We start from the raw sequence: 16877 nt of genomic DNA on the forward strand, positions 1-16877 counted from the left end.
TTATTCTTATTTTTTTCTTTATATACCTAAATTATTTTGTACCGATTAAGATAAAAACACACACACATTTTTAATAATAAATATATGATGTAAATTTTTTACATTTAAATGTAATTTTTAATTTTTTTATTTTCATACTATGTGATTAGAGCTAGAACAATTATCATAATCAAACTAAGTTTACAATTTTATAAACTTAATAGGTACTTATTAATTTTCTTATTATTACTCCTATTATTATTATTAAATATAGTTACACTTAGTAAGTTAAATACTTTAGTATTATGGCTATTAAAAACCAGCTACTATATAATTAATTATATAGTGTAATTTTATTAATTTAAATATACACTTAACACCAAATATAATTAAATATTTGAATACCAGTATATATTATACATTGATTATAATTATACTCATTCTATAGATATGCATATAAAATTATATAATTTCATAATTAATTTGTTTAAAAAACAATAATGTTTTCATTGTGTATTTATTACGTATATTATTTAGTCAAATTTGGTACACAAACATTACCAAAAATCATACTAACAATTAGTTTATAATACCATTGATTATATAATCGATGATAATGCTAATTTAGTTAATATTTAAAAATATAATATAGCTCTGTATGTAGGTATTCAATTTATTAAAACAAATTTACTAAATAGATCTATCAATATTAAATATATTAAATTATCACTAAGCATCTATTTATATAAATAAATAATGAAATATATCCAAAACTAAAACAGATAATAATTATTAAATAAATATAAATAGTGTATGAATAAAACAATATCATAGTCTTATTATGCAGTTACTTATGAAACAAAAGAGGATATATAGCTTAGAAATTCTTATCTTTATAATTGAAACGCTTATACTATTCAAACACAATACAAATTCATGGTTAAAACATAACTTATAATTATATAAGAGTATGAGTAATTTTTCAAAAATTATTAAAACAAATATAATTTTATTGTTTATAAAAAAATTCTATGTATTTTATAACTTAAATAAATAATATTTATATTTATAAAATGTTATAAAATTTAATTCCTTTAATATCAATATGGTTAAATTGTATCAAATAAGGTTATACTTTTTCTCAAATGTCTCTAACTAGAAATTTTGTTTTTTTTCTTGTTCATCCATTGAGCTTGATATGGATTTCTTAGACGTAAGTAATTTTGGGTTTAGCTTTATTGCATGTTATTAGGTCTTAATATATTTTAAAGCTGTTAGAAAACATATAGTTTAAACAATTAAAAAATGCTTATATTTTGCTATTAAAAATCAAAAAAATTTTGTGTACCAAATTTGAATTGAACGCAGTTTAATTCATTATTTTTTAGTTTGTACATATAATCTATTATCTTATTATATAATAATTGTATTACTTGTTTAATTTCCATAAAATTATTGTAGAAGGCATTTCAACTGCTTTATTTAGTTTTAATTAAATGTATATTAGCATATAGATTTGATACATTAGTGTTCGAAGTAGACATAGATTTCCTCTTTTTATTTGTTCTTTAGAGTTTCTCTTTTCAACAGCAAGACGGTGTCAGTACATCAGGCACAGATTCTATCACAAAAGCTCTAATTAGTGATGAAGCTCTAAATAGTCAGTCCCAAGTCACTCGGGGCCGTCTTGGGTAAGTAGTAAATTTTATTTATTTATTTATTTGTTTTTTTTTTTTAAATAGACTAATAAGTAAAGTAGAGTAAGCTTAATATTTGACAAACTTTAAAAAAGAAACAAATACTTTTTGATTTTTACAAATAATATTTAATAAGTTTTGAATGTAGAAGAATGATATTCATCATTGTCATTATAATAACTTTATCAAAAGTATCATGTACAAATTAAATATACATTAGTGAGGAAGGTTAAAATAGAGATTAGATTAGGAACAACCATTAAGCTTATTAAACTCAAGAAATGTTAAATCGTTATAAATTAAAACAGATCAAAATGTTGTACGAGTATGTTGTGTTTTACGCAGTTATTATTGACATGTGTTAACAATCAATTTTACAATATAATTATATACCTATATATATATACTTTGCGCCTACCTAGAATTGTCATTTGTGTGGTTCTAATAAATAATAGATCGTGTTTACATATTCAATAATTATAACTTATAAGCATTGATTTCATACACTATATTTATTTAATACATACGTGTACAATCAGTGCTTATTTCAGTGTAGTAACCGGAAAGGGGATACCTTCTCCGCCGGAGAAAAATATAAGACTTATTACATCAACTAACAATAAAATAATTATTTGATCTTATCTTATTGTACAACCCATTGAACATTTATGATACCCCTCCGGGATAAAAGCCTTGGAATAAACACTGTGTATAATAATAAAATTCAATAACAGATTTGATCGATTACTTTACAAACCAAAACCATTTAAACTTTTAGCCAAAACTAAGTATTTTTATGTTTATCTATCATAATTCAAAATAATGTTTCAATCTGTGACAGATCCAGTCCGGGGGGCGGGGGTGAATATTAAAAATAACTTATATATTACACAAATAACTTCAAATTTGTTATGATTTTTTTTTTTTTTTACTAAGTATTTTTTCCTAAATAAAACACAGTTTGTAGGGGGGAGAAGGGGGCTGAATCTACGCCTGGTTCCAATCTACTTTCCAATACTAATTTATTACATTATTATAATTGAGCCATTAACATTTTCAATATAGTATTCCTCCCTATCTTACTCTTTCAATAGTTAGCTGGCCGTTTTCTATACATATAGGTAACCAAAACATTCCATTATTGGGACCCTTACAAGAATCAAAAATGTGACCTCATTTTTTTCTTTTATTTAGCTTAATCAACTAGAAATTCGATATTTTTCCCACTTTGTTTCTCGCTTTCAACTGTGAATTTTCCTGATTATTTTTCTTTCAAATCTTTTGAGCATTTCTTCGTTATATTTTTTGTGGTATACCTTTAAATTTGATAATTAGTCAATTCTTTCTAATATTAAAAATAACAAAACAAAAAAAAAATTTAAACATAAAATTTGCTATTTTGAAAAATGAAGACACACATATAACAAAATATATTAATATTTTTATTTATATGAAAATCTACTCAGAATTTTTGAACCTTGGTGTTAATTTTTACCAATTTATTTTGTCATTGGCGAGTACGAGTTGTACATCTTAAAAACTAATACAACGTATTTCAATTTTATTTTCATAAAAATTTTTAGTCAAACAGAGTAATCTAGTAAATATTATATTTAAATACTTTCTAATAAATTTGCTTATTATATAAATTAACATTTATAATGATATATTTAGCTTATACTTTAAAATATTCGATCAATTAATATTTATATGAAGTTTGATTGGATGAAGTTTCCTGTTTGCCTTTTTTTCCTAAGACTATTTTAATTTGACAATAGTGTGTAGTTAGTGTTCAATTTATTTTTTGAGATGAACACCAATTATAGACATAATAATACAGTAGGATTTTATTACCAATTATAAACAATTAAATGTAGTTGTATTTCTTATTCGTTTTAATAATTTAAAATTAAATTAAGTTGGATGTATATGATATACATATTTTGTTTAATAGAACTTTAAATAATAACTACTCATCTTGTATATGCATATACATACATAAATTAATATTTACTTTTTTTAATTTGATTAACAGTTGTTAAAATATCTACATCCTAAAAATGAACACTGATTATTTTTTTTTTAATTCAAAAACATTTTTTTATGGACTGAAATATTAAGAATCTATTTTGAAATTAATTAAATACATTTGTTGTTATTATTATTATTATTGCATTAGGTTTGTTGCCGGAGTCGTGCCCCGAGAACGAGTACCTGGTTTTGAGCGTATGTTATGGCGTATCAGCCGAGGAAATGTATTTTTACGGCGGGCAGAACTCGAAGATTCGCTAGAAGACCCATCTACAGTAAGAATTATACCTAATCTGTTATGTAAAGAACATTTCAGTTAATAAATGTTTAAATCATTTTATGTCATATAACATTAATAAATCATAAGTTTAATTAAATGATTTCTTTTATTAATATGTTACTAAATTATTGCTTTTTTTAAAAATCTGAATTATTTTACTTTATATCTCAAAAGATATATTTATGCTATTATAGTATAATTTTTAATATCATGTGTATTGTTTATACTTTTTACAACAATAATTTTACTAGGAAAACCTATACCTATAAAAATAATTATTTAAAAAATAAAAATGTCCTTATATGACTAAAAATATAGTCATAATTCATAACATTAAAAATAGGTGCTAAATGCTAATATTTTTTTTAAAGTAATTAAGTGAATATCGCTTTACTGAACATTGGGTGTCAAGTAGATCACTATTATAAGTGTGTTAAATTCAAATTCAATGATATATCATAGTATGCAAAAACGATCCCATCAGTCGAAATTACCAAATGATATGTTTATTTGATTTAGCTATTAAAGTAATTTATTTTAATTTTAGTATTATAATAGATAATGTAATTTTTCTGAAAATATTGCATTTATTATATTATTAGAATTAAACTATTATAATAATACGAGTATGTATTAATATATCGATTTATATAACTCATAATTTAATAATATCTTTCTGTAAAAATATATTCATAGTACCTACTTATAAATAAATAATATTTTAAAACAAATCAAAAATATTATTGAGTCTAGTTAAATAAAAGTTTAAATTCCCATGAATAATGTTTTTAAATTATAACAAAAATTAACATACTGTTATTTATTATTCAAATAAATACTTAAAATGTCTATACAAAATAGTTATATTTTTATTTTATTTTTAAATTTTATGGTTCCAATATAGTTCATATTGGAACCATAAAATATTCATGAGGAATCTTGAATTAAATTTTCAAAACTTAGATGCAAAAAGAAAAGTCTTTATGCATTTTTAACTACAAAATAGTTTGTAATTTTTTACGATTTTGATGAATTTCGTCATGACTCTAATTTCAAATTCATATAAAAAATCTGTACATATGTATTTTTAATATTTTTATAATGATACAGCTATACAAGAATATGTTTAATAGGATCTTAAAATAAATTTATAAGCATTTCTACCGCCAGTAAATAATTTTTAATCAATATTTATAATGAAAAACTTACAATAATTGAAAATTTTATAGTTTAATCAAAATGATAATATAATCATTTGGTGACAATTTCAAGTATCTATTGTTTTTGTTTTTTTTAATACAATAAATTATCAGAAATTGAGGAGAAACAATTATTTTACGGGTGAATATAGAATGTCGTAAATATTTAAGTTGAAATGTTTATTAAAAATTAATTTGGGTTTCCGGTAAAATATTTTCACATACAGGTTTAGCAACTAATATAAAACCTTATTTTAAATTTTTATATCTTAAGTATGTAAACAAATATGTTATGAATTTCTAACTGCATAATAACATAGATTTTCGATATTTTTTAAACGATAAATCAACAACTTAAAAGGAGTTTTGTATTAAATTTTCAAGTATTTTTACCCAGCAAATAACTTTAAATCAGCATTTATATAAAAAAAAAAACTAAAAATAAATTGAAATTATTGTATCTAGAAATAGCTCAAAAATAGTCGAAATATTTGAAAATGTATTAGTAAATAGAAAACGGTTAAATAAAAATTTGGTGAAAATTTCAATTATTTAGTTATTTTTTTTTTTTATGAATTACATAAAATATTTATTTTATTGAAAATTGGATTAACGTAAAAATTTTCATTTTTTTTTTTTTATTTATTATTTGTTTTTTTCAATTAAAAATAAGCACTGAAAATTTTTAAATATGATCTCTCTAAAATACAAACTAAGTCCAATTTTTAATCCAAAACTATCCCCATTTTTAAAATTGAAGTATTTTATCAACAACTTATCATGTACTCATACACAAAAAAAAAATTCATGGTAAAATTAATACATTCATCACTCCACTTAAAATCTAAAAAAACATGAGTATATAAGAAGTGTTAAAAATTTAAATATATTCCTTTAATTGTATATTTGTCAAAAATTTTCTGATTTAAATCAATGCAAACCGGTCAAAAATTAATATATTCCCTAAATCAGTGAACACTAAGTATTTTTAATGCCAAATAGTATATTAATAAATTAATATTCATAATTTATTTATAATTAATTTAGGGAAACGAGATTTTCAAAACTGTGTTTGTTGCGTTCTTCCAAGGAGAACAGCTTAAGTCACGGGTCAAAAAAGTCTGTTCTGGGTTCCATGCGTCATTTTATAATTGCCCCAGTGCACATTCTGAGAGACAAGAGATGTTAAAGGGTGTCAAAACAAGACTAGAAGATTTGAACATGGTAATATATATTATAATATTGCTTCTTTAATACCACTTATTAACTTGCTTATATTAATTTACCCATTATTTGATTTCAGGTGCTAAATCAAACAAGAGATCATAGGCAACGTGTGCTAACAACTGTAACAAAAGATTTGCATAATTGGGGTGTTATGGTTCGCAAAATGAAAGCTATCTACCATACCCTTAATTTATTCAACATGGACGTTACCAAAAAGTGTCTGATTGGTGAATGTTGGATACCAATTAAAGACTTAACATTCATCAGACATACATTGGCTGAAGGCAGTGTAAGATCATTAATGTCTTATAAATGTGTTTATGGACTTGATTCATTTTAATTGCAATTATTGTTTTCTAGAAAGCTGTAGGAAGCTCAATACCTTCGTTTTTAAACATAATCGACACTAATGAAAATCCACCAACGTTCAATCGAACTAATAGGTTCACACAGGGCTTCCAAAATTTGGTGGATTCATACAGCGTCTCAGGTTATCGAGAAGTTAATCCAGGTAAATTAAAATTAAGGTTAATATATATGTGTACAAATTGTTATTAAAATTATTTTTTTTTATTTAGCCTTATACACTATAATTACATTCCCGTTTCTTTTCGGGGTAATGTTTGGTGATGCCGGCCATGGAATAATTTTAACAGTATTTAGTGCATATATGGTCATATATGAACAACAGTTGTCTAAAACAAAGTCTTCTAACGAAGTAAATATAAAAATTTATAATACTATACTATAATGTATGTTTATGCTGTTTGTTCCGTTATTATAAGCATAACTACATAAGCATGTATATAAAATATAAATACAAAGACCTACCTATCTACTTAAGCTTTTCAAACAAAAATTGAAAGTCATGGTTTTTTACTGCAATATAGTATTGTCAGTAGAAGTAAATATAATTATTAATATTATTACATATTTATTAATAAAAAATTGTACATCATTTATACTCTGAATTTGTCGTTATTCTAAAATATAAATTACTCTTATGACAATATAAGACAATCTTTTCTTAAAAATTGTTTTTATTGTAACTTAATGTACAAACAGAGTTGTTAAGTATTGAAGTAAAACAATTGAATAATTTTAATGATATTGAATAGTAATTTATCTTAAATAGTTTTTTGTTCTATACTTGTGTTTCATAAAATTTTATTATTTTATTAAAATTATTAATTAACTTCTATTTTAGATAATTTTTCAATTTTTAAATACCATGATTATAGTATGTTTTGAGTATTAACTCAAGTATATTGGATAAATAAGTATTTAAGTATTATTTTAAATACTTTTTTCAATGATACTTTATTTACTTACTTTATAATACTTTTTAATAATATTTTTTACAGCACTGCTTACTAGATAGTATTATTCATATTAGAATAAAACAGTTATGAGGAAATTATTGATGAAAATCACCAGTCTTTTAACTAAATTATTAAATTCATAAAAGGTATTTTTCATAAATAAAAACAAAACTTAGTATATTGAATAATATTCTAGATGATAATTTGTTACTTAATCCTAATTTTTTTTTTACATACAGTACAATAATATATTAGGTTGATACATAAACTTTACTATGTTTAATTTTTGAATTATAAATAAAACCTTTAGTAAAGGTACAATTCTTTTGCTTTAAATTCACAAGTACTTAATTATTTTTACAATAGCTAAATAAACTTGTTATGTATGTTTATTTAACTGTTAAAGCTTATTAAATATTTGTACAATTTATGTATTATTTTAAACAGTTTGTTTTTAATCTTTCATGTAACATATTAAATTCATAAAAATTACATATATATTTTTGTTTATCCATTAAACAATTGATTGCGATTTGTTTTCTGAGTAAGTAACTCCAAAAGCTTAATTATAGGAAGCATTTAGGTATAAAATCCAATCCCGCCACGTCACATACACACATACTGTGGATTTTTTAAATTAATTTATACAGAATTTTAAAACAAAATTTGAGATGCTACATATTGTAAATAAAAATTTAAGTATTAATTATTATTACAAAATGTAAGAAATTGTTTTTTAATTTATTATCTATTAATTGTCTAATTGTTTTGTTAAATGTACTGCAATATTAAACTTATGATGGTGTTTTTTTCCTAGTTTTATAAACTATCAATAATTTTTACCTCGCACACAAGACATCGCTAAAGCTTAATATTACATGATTTGGTTAGCCATAAATTAGTATAACATCATGTTGATAATTTCTTTCATTGCACGATGTACACGGTTATAGATATTTCAGGTATTCTGATGTATGTAAAAATTGATTATACCTTAGCAGAATCAAAACATACCAAGTTCACTGCAATGTGGTAGAATTACAGAAAAGTTAGAAATATTTACTATTATAACTTAAAAATAATGAATTGTCTTTAGAAGCTTATTACAATTAAATACAATAAAAAAAAAAAAATTTAATTTGAACAACATTTTCCAATTCATCAAGGGATGTTAAAGCTGTCAAAATAATACAGAATAGTATCAAAAGCTTAACGATTATTAAAACTAACAAACTTCTGCAAATAATTATTAATGGTATGATATATTTTAATAAATTAATATGATAACTAATCAATGAAAAACTTATAGGAAATTAACAAAAAGTCAATTCAAAAGCAAGATAATAATATTAGAAAATAATATTAAATATCTATCTTTGCTCTGGTCAATAAATAATGATCAGTTCAACCAATATCACATAGTAATCAAAACATCCAATGCATAGAATTAGAAAAAAATCTGATCTGAACATCAAAAACTTCGAGTGATAAAAAAAGAATCCATAATGAACCGACAATTCAAAAAAAAATTTGTAATTGATGTAGAAGTGGCAAGTTTTAGCGTTAACAACGGAAATAAACACTTCACTATTTAATACATGTCAGATGAAATAAGAAAAGGAAGTGTCCTTAGACCAATCTTGTACTTACGAACAACTACTATATGGTGCTATGTTTACTTGCGTTACGACCCAATAATTACCTTATAATAATACCATTGATGATGACAAGAAAACTACTGCTGATTGACTTCAAAATATAATTAATAATGTATCGCACAGAACGAAACGATGAATAATGAAAATTAACATTGAAAAATCAGTATTTGTTAATTATATTGCATAAAATTGTTTATAATACTTATGTTGAATCATCTTACAGAGTGATACAGAAAAAAAAAATAGAAAATTGAACATGTCCTTAACTTTTACTAGGCTCAACAAAAACATAATATTCATAAAAATATACTGTCAATTTATGAGAAAAATTGAAAACTATGTTAGCTTGATAGAAATCATTCTGAAGTAGGTCCTGTATACAAGCAAATGTATACTGTTCTTAATAATAATTAAACCAATTTGGACTTGTGGAATACCAACAACGAGATTATTAAATACTTCAAAAATACAGCTCTCTGTATCTGCATTATTGCAGAATGACAGATTTTATTTGGATATGAATATCTCTTTACAGAGTAAGATTACAAAGTTTTCCAATAAACAAGGCTGTACCAACACACTAATCCAGAAACAATTAAATTACTTGAAAACTTTCAAGGCACTAACATTTAAATCATTCTTAATCTACTTAGTCTAAGAACAGAAACACTACTGGGGATGATAACCTAATACATCTATTGTTTGTGATTACTGGAAGTGTATTTACATCTCTAAAATTTGTATTTAATTTGTATTGTTAATGTTTGTCTTTAATCATTAAAAATTTTAGTTAAAAAAATCTTTTGCTTGGTTTAATTGTAATATAATTAAAGAATGTAGGCAATTACTTTGCTGTAAAATGTGTGTTGAGCATACCTTGTTATTGAGTATGCCACTGTAATGTATGTGTTAAATTTGAATTTACAGTTGCATACTAAAAACGATTCTGTTTTAAGATTAAGATGGCCAATCAGTCTTTATTACTAAGTACATTTTATAATTATTTATATTGTTGATCGAGTGTAATTTATTTTACTATTGATAATATGGTAGATTATGTTAATTTTTACAAAAAACATTACATTTGAAAATGTCAATCCACTCATACGAATATTTTAGAATTACAAAAAAACAACTAAAATTGTTATTCTTTTATTCTTTATTCAATATCTGATATAAACTTAAAATTTCTTTAAAGAGTTGTGCTTGTATATTTTTTAGATTTTTTGATTTTTGTAAGAACTCCTTGGGAGAAACATTATATTAATTTCTCAAACTTAAAAATAAAAATATTACATTTTATAATTTTGTAACTATAAAATAATTTGCAAATTTTTATGGTTTTGACAAGTTTGTCAAATTTTGAACTTTAAATGCTTATAAAATATCGTAGTTTAATAATAAATTAAACATATCAATTATAAACTTTAAAACTGTTTTATTTGTTTTTATTAGATCTGGAACATATTTTTTGGCGGTCGCTACATAATATTGCTCATGGGATTTTTTTCAATATACACTGGCATTATATATAATGATGTGTTTTCAAAGTCCGTAAATGTGTTCGGCTCCAGTTGGTCAAATAATGAAAGTCCAAGTTCCATCATGGGAAACAAAAGTATCACATTAGATCCTGCTACCGAAGATTATTCGCAGAAACCTTATCCACTGGGATTAGATCCAGTTTGGCAGGTAATTTAAATTTATAACTATACTTTACAGCAACAATCAATAATATAATTAACCATTTATAATAATATTGTGTTCTTCAGGTTGCTGTTAATAAAATAATATTTCTTAACTCGTACAAAATGAAACTATCAATAATTTTTGGAGTCGTACATATGATGTTTGGCGTTGTACTCAGTGTTGTCAATCACGTGTATGTACATATTATATTACAAACGATTTTTTAATGGTACACTAGTACAAGTACTATATTCAAAATATATTTTTATTTTTTTTTCATAGACATTTCAACAAAAAAATCAATATACTTTTACAGTTCATACCTCAAATGTTATTTTTGGTATTGTTATTTTTGTATATGGTATCTTTAATGTTCATGAAATGGGTTTGGTATGGTCCTAAAAATCGTATGTATATTTAAATATCATTTTTATCGTAAATGTTGATTTTAAAAGTATGAATTATTATAGCCTTAAAGACCAGCCCAAGATGTGCACCATCCGTACTTATTATGTTTATTAATATGATGCTTTTCAAACACACGAAACCATTCGATGGATGTGATGAATATATGTTTGAAGGACAAGTTAGTAATTTATATCTGACAGAAAAACAATTCATATTTTATTCATATTTGACATTTAACATATTTTAGGATCGTTTACAAAAAATCTTTGTCATAATCGCTATGCTATGTATCCCGGTAATGTTGTTTGGAAAACCATTGTACATCATTTTGTACGAAAGACGCCATAAGAAACAAACGGTTTGTGATATATGTATTACTATATAATATTTTAAATTGTTATAACGTAGTAAGACGTTATTGCAGACCGCAATATATGATAAATATTAATAATACTTATATTTTGTCGATGTATTTTTATAATATGTAGTCGGATAGCTGCGGAGAATTGAACGGGAGCATCGAACTAAAAGAAACTGAATTAAGTGGCATGCTCAACGAAGTTGATGGTCATGAAGAGGAAGAACCTGCTTCTGAAATATTCATTCACCAGTCTATTGAAACAATCGAATACGTGTTGAGCACAGTTTCACATACAGCTTCGTATCTTAGGCTTTGGGCGTTATCTCTGGCACACGCACGTGAGTTTTTTAATTAGCTATGTATACTGTTAGTGGGAAAAGGGGGAGGATTTTAACAAGTCAAATTTCGTCGGTAATAATGACGAGTGATCTGATGGTAGTCTAAGAGACGGATTTATATAAATTTATGATGGTCCATTTAACATTATTTTTCTGAGTTAATTTAATTATATATTTTTAAAGTGCTCATAATAATTATGATATATTTTTTTTAGCCTAGTGCTTTTCTAGATTTCATAATTTTTTAAACATCAACTCGTTATATTTTACGAGATACTTTTCTAAAAATTCTTTTCAAATTGTTTTTACTTTATTTACATAATGTAAAATAAATAATATAATATACATAAATGTATAGATAAAGAATAATCATAATAAAAACAAAATATACATAGTAAAATTTGATTTTTTTTATTTTTTAATAAAAAAATTGACCCAGAAGATAAGTTTAACAACAAGTTTAATGGGCTACTCAAGTATTTTGTATGTACGATATATCGCTTACCGTAAATTATCGTTAAAGTAAATTGTACATAGACACATGGTACCTATATAGATTATTATATTATTGTACCTATCACTCAAACGTAATTTTTACTATAGAACTATCTGAAGTATTGTGGAACATGGTTTTGAGATTGGGCCTGACCAGCGAGACGCATTGGGGTGCTATCAAATTATATATTATGTTCAGCGTATGGTCTATGTTTACTCTGGCGATATTAGTCATGATGGAAGGCTTATCGGCTTTCCTACACACGCTCCGGCTGCATTGGTACGTGTTTTTAATTTATATACTTAAACTTTTTAACTACTTTCATTTAAAAATTTTCCGTTATTATTTTTATTATTATTAACAATTATCATAAATGTACCATTATTCTCATTTCTGACCAATCTAAGGATTCAATTATACAGATAGGCTATGTGTATTATTTATTTAAATATTTGCGAATTATTCTTTTATAATTCGATTTCTTATCGTTATAACAATATGATACCATTCATAATTTGCAAACAGTCATGTGACATTAATGGTTTATCCATTTGAATTGTAGATGTACCTAATATTTCATCAATAAAAAGTACTTAATCTTAAACACGCAAAATATTGTAAAAAATATTTATTATGCTGTACATATAATAACATTATATTATATAAAAGTTAATTTGCATGTTATAATTGTTAGGGTGGAATTCATGAGCAAGTTCTACGTTGGCAACGGACACGCATTCCAGCCATTTTGGTTCAAACATGTACTCGAAAATGAAGAAGCTGTCGAGGACTGAAGTTTGCTTTTCGTATACTAATTGTTTCGCCCTAATACTTGAACTTCTTTTTTTTTTATACCAGTTAGATTTTTAAATGTATAAAAATAATTTTTAATTTTTTTGATTCGTTATTGTTATACATAATATGTTTATCGTTGTTGAATACCATGTTGTATCAAGTTTATTAAGAATAGGCCTTCTCTCTATATTTATATTCTAATATTGTAATTTTATTTTGCACTGCCACTAACTTACTGAAAAACGCCTTTATTGCTTATATTCTGTGGCCATCATAATATTGCTAAAATGATTTCAACATTTTTTTATCGCGTATATCATAATATCACATTTTTATTAATCATGTCAAAAATTCAAGGTAGCGTATATATATATTTATAAATAATTATACTTAAAACTGCTACCCTTTGTATTTAAGTACTTGATACAGATGGACACTGTATGTCGCGGTTATTTTTCTCTTTAGTTTTTATTATTATACAGGGTCCTGACTTATGATAGGTACATCTTTATTCGATAATAACGTGTTAGGTAGGTGACTATATAATTTACCCTTCGTGTTATTTTTACTATCGTACCAACACTACCAATACATCTTTTTTTATGTATTAAACGAAATGTTCTTGCATGGTGTGCATGCAACAATTATTGATTCAATAGTTTAACATAGTTTGTCTATAATTCGTAATAATATTTTAAAATACAATTGTGAACAATTTAAAATCTATTTGACAATCATGATCACGATTTTATTGTGTATATCTACCCAAACCCCGATATTCTAACATTTTACATTTTTGAAATAATATTCAGTGCCTTAATATATTGCTTCAAATATTTAAATTGTATATATAATTATACCTGTGTATACAGAGTGATTCACTAAACATGCTCAATACTTTTATAATTAGATAATGGCATTTCTATTACCCCGTCACTATTATTAATATGTTATACTATATTATAGTGAGCGTGTTTAGCAAACCACATTGTGTAAATGTATTACACGTATAATGTACATCGTTAATTTTTATTAATTCATTACATTCGATTAGTATTCTAAATTAAGATTAAGATAAATTTTGCCAATTACTTCATAGGTAATTACTATAATGAACATAACATTTTTAGATTTAATTAAAATATTTTTATTTATTTTTGACAATCGAATTAATAGGACGTACTACTAGGTGCTTTTATATCGGCCGTGTGTATCTAATAATTATTTACACGGAAATTGATTAGTTTCGGTAAATAAGTTTATATAATTGTGTCTGACAATCCACTTTTAAAACTTCAAACATAATCATGCATTTTCATTATATAATACGTCGATATTTATATTTTTTAATTTATCTTATTTTAAACAGATGTTATATCTTATGCATACGAAGCAATACGTTTTAAAATTATTATTACTATTATTGTTCATATTATAATATTATACAGGTACATATATAAGTATAAAAATATCTATATTTTATAACAATCGCAACGATGGACTAAATAGAAAACTAAAAAAAAATATATTTATACATTGCATACAAATAATGATCGAGTCTTTTTAACATTTGTGAAAATGTAAAAAAATTGTTTTGCTATATTCTTTAATTTCGAATTTAATTATTGGGATTCATCGGGTTAGTATGAAGTCAAAACTTTTTAGTGCTTACAACTCGATGTCCTTATCTAATTTGTATAAAAATCTCAATTACCTGTAGCGGTCCACCGTTGCCCAATTGTTTTTTCTAGCAATAATATTAATTATTTATTAATAATACATATTCTAAATATAGATTTTATCTTGTTTTTTTATACAAATTATATGTTAATTCTATATCGATTACAGATTATTATATATATATATTATTATATTATAATACATATTTATATAGTTGAGTAGAATCTTACATAATAATGATAGCATAATTTAGAAATATTTAATAAAGTTATTTGAATGTATATATTATATTGTTATTTAAAACATAGCTATACAGACATTTACCGTCATTCGTATATACTTAATGCTCAATAATCAGAATTTAATTTTAGATGAATTCGAATTTAGATATTATTTTAATGGCGACAAAATATTAGGTTTAGTTTATTTTCGTGTACATAAAAATACAATATATTATAATTATTCGGTAAAAACAAAATAACTGTATTAACAAATAGAATATACAAATCATTTATGACAACATATAAAATATAATATTGTCTTGTAAAGCTTATTTGTTTTTTTCGTGTTTATGCCAAGTGATTTGTAAAAGATGAAACGTAAAAATCAGATTTGAAACTAAATAGTGATTTAGAAATAATATCACAAAACCGTATTAAAACAAAATAAGTGTTTACGTGTAAGAACTGACTATTTTGAATGACAAGTTGTTTTCGTACATGAAAAATTTCATCCACGTAGCAAAGAAACAGAATTTTTTTTCATTATAATTATAGTTTATAAGTAAATCTTATTTATTTAGATATGTGTATATATATATATATTTATATACACACATACACACACGTAATAGATACATTATAACGTTATTTTTCTTCAATTTTCACTATTCATTTTTCCAGTCCACCCAATAATACAATAATTAATTATTATCGTTTTAGTATGTATATTTAATTAAATACCTACAATTAACCATTATTTTGTTTTACCTTTACAGATACCTGCATAATATACAACCATTTAGTATGTAAACGTACCTAGTTAAAATATAATGTCTATTTTATTTATTTATTATTATTATTATTATTATTTGATTTATTTATTGTTATGACACTTTTAGTGGGACCAAAATAATATGATATTCAGTACCTAAATCGTTAATTGTTACCCTATAGAAATAATAATTTTATCTTCTATTTTTTTTTCTTTTGTAATCTGGCGAAATAGATATATCTAGATACATTATAATATCAAAGTATTATGTGACAGTATGTTTATTTGTTTATGTATTATATTTAGAGATCTATTTTGACGCGGTACAATCTAAATATTATAATTCGTAGATATATGTGACATGCATTTCATCATATTATTTTTATTGTAATAAATTACAGTTGTTATTTTACAAATCTGTTACCTACTTATGCTTTAAAAAATACGATATTAAATTGTTTTTAGAATATCTTGATTCATTTTTATCATTTTTAATTATTTGTTTTTGTTTTGTTTTGTTTTTTTTTTTTTTTTTTTGTTTTTTGTATTATATTCATTTAAAACTTCATAAAACGAGAAACAAAAGACGTTGACTGAAGTACTAAATAGGTATTCGAATGTATAGCGCATTCATATTATGTAGAATACGAATTTGAACTTGTAATTGCTCTATGTGATTAAAATTCTAATAAATATATTGCAAAAGTTGTTACAAAAATGTATT

General features: G+C 23.8%; 1 protein-coding gene across 4 annotated transcripts in view; it reads left to right on the forward strand.

Moving 5' to 3' along the window:
• The window catches only part of LOC112593077 (V-type proton ATPase 116 kDa subunit a), a 41859-nt gene extending 26917 nt beyond the window's left edge, over positions 1–14942 (forward strand). The window contains exons 6-20 of one of the 4 annotated variants that reach the window (XM_025337326.1): positions 1172–1192; positions 1570–1670; positions 3856–3982; positions 6234–6410; positions 6490–6702; positions 6774–6924; positions 6992–7131; positions 10849–11085; positions 11166–11275; positions 11365–11489; positions 11553–11668; positions 11738–11848; positions 11979–12189; positions 12793–12964; positions 13380–13479. In XM_025337326.1, the coding sequence (XP_025193111.1) occupies positions 1172–1192; positions 1570–1670; positions 3856–3982; positions 6234–6410; positions 6490–6702; positions 6774–6924; positions 6992–7131; positions 10849–11085; positions 11166–11275; positions 11365–11489; positions 11553–11668; positions 11738–11848; positions 11979–12189; positions 12793–12964; positions 13380–13479 (2112 nt within the window). Of the gene's footprint in view, positions 1–1171; positions 1193–1551; positions 1671–3855; positions 3983–6233; positions 6411–6489; positions 6703–6773; positions 6925–6991; positions 7132–10848; positions 11086–11165; positions 11276–11364; positions 11490–11552; positions 11669–11737; positions 11849–11978; positions 12190–12792; positions 12965–13379 lie in introns of all 4 variants that reach the window. The other 3 variants (XM_025337327.1, XM_025337328.1, XM_025337329.1) reach the window with 3 other exon arrangements.
• The last annotated feature ends 1935 nt before the right edge of the window (positions 14943–16877 follow it).

Source organism: Melanaphis sacchari, unplaced genomic scaffold, assembly GCF_002803265.2.
Source record: "Melanaphis sacchari strain LSU unplaced genomic scaffold, SCAv2.0 Contig1_pilon_pilon, whole genome shotgun sequence".
NCBI classification, from domain to species: Eukaryota; Metazoa; Arthropoda; class Insecta; order Hemiptera; family Aphididae; genus Melanaphis; species Melanaphis sacchari.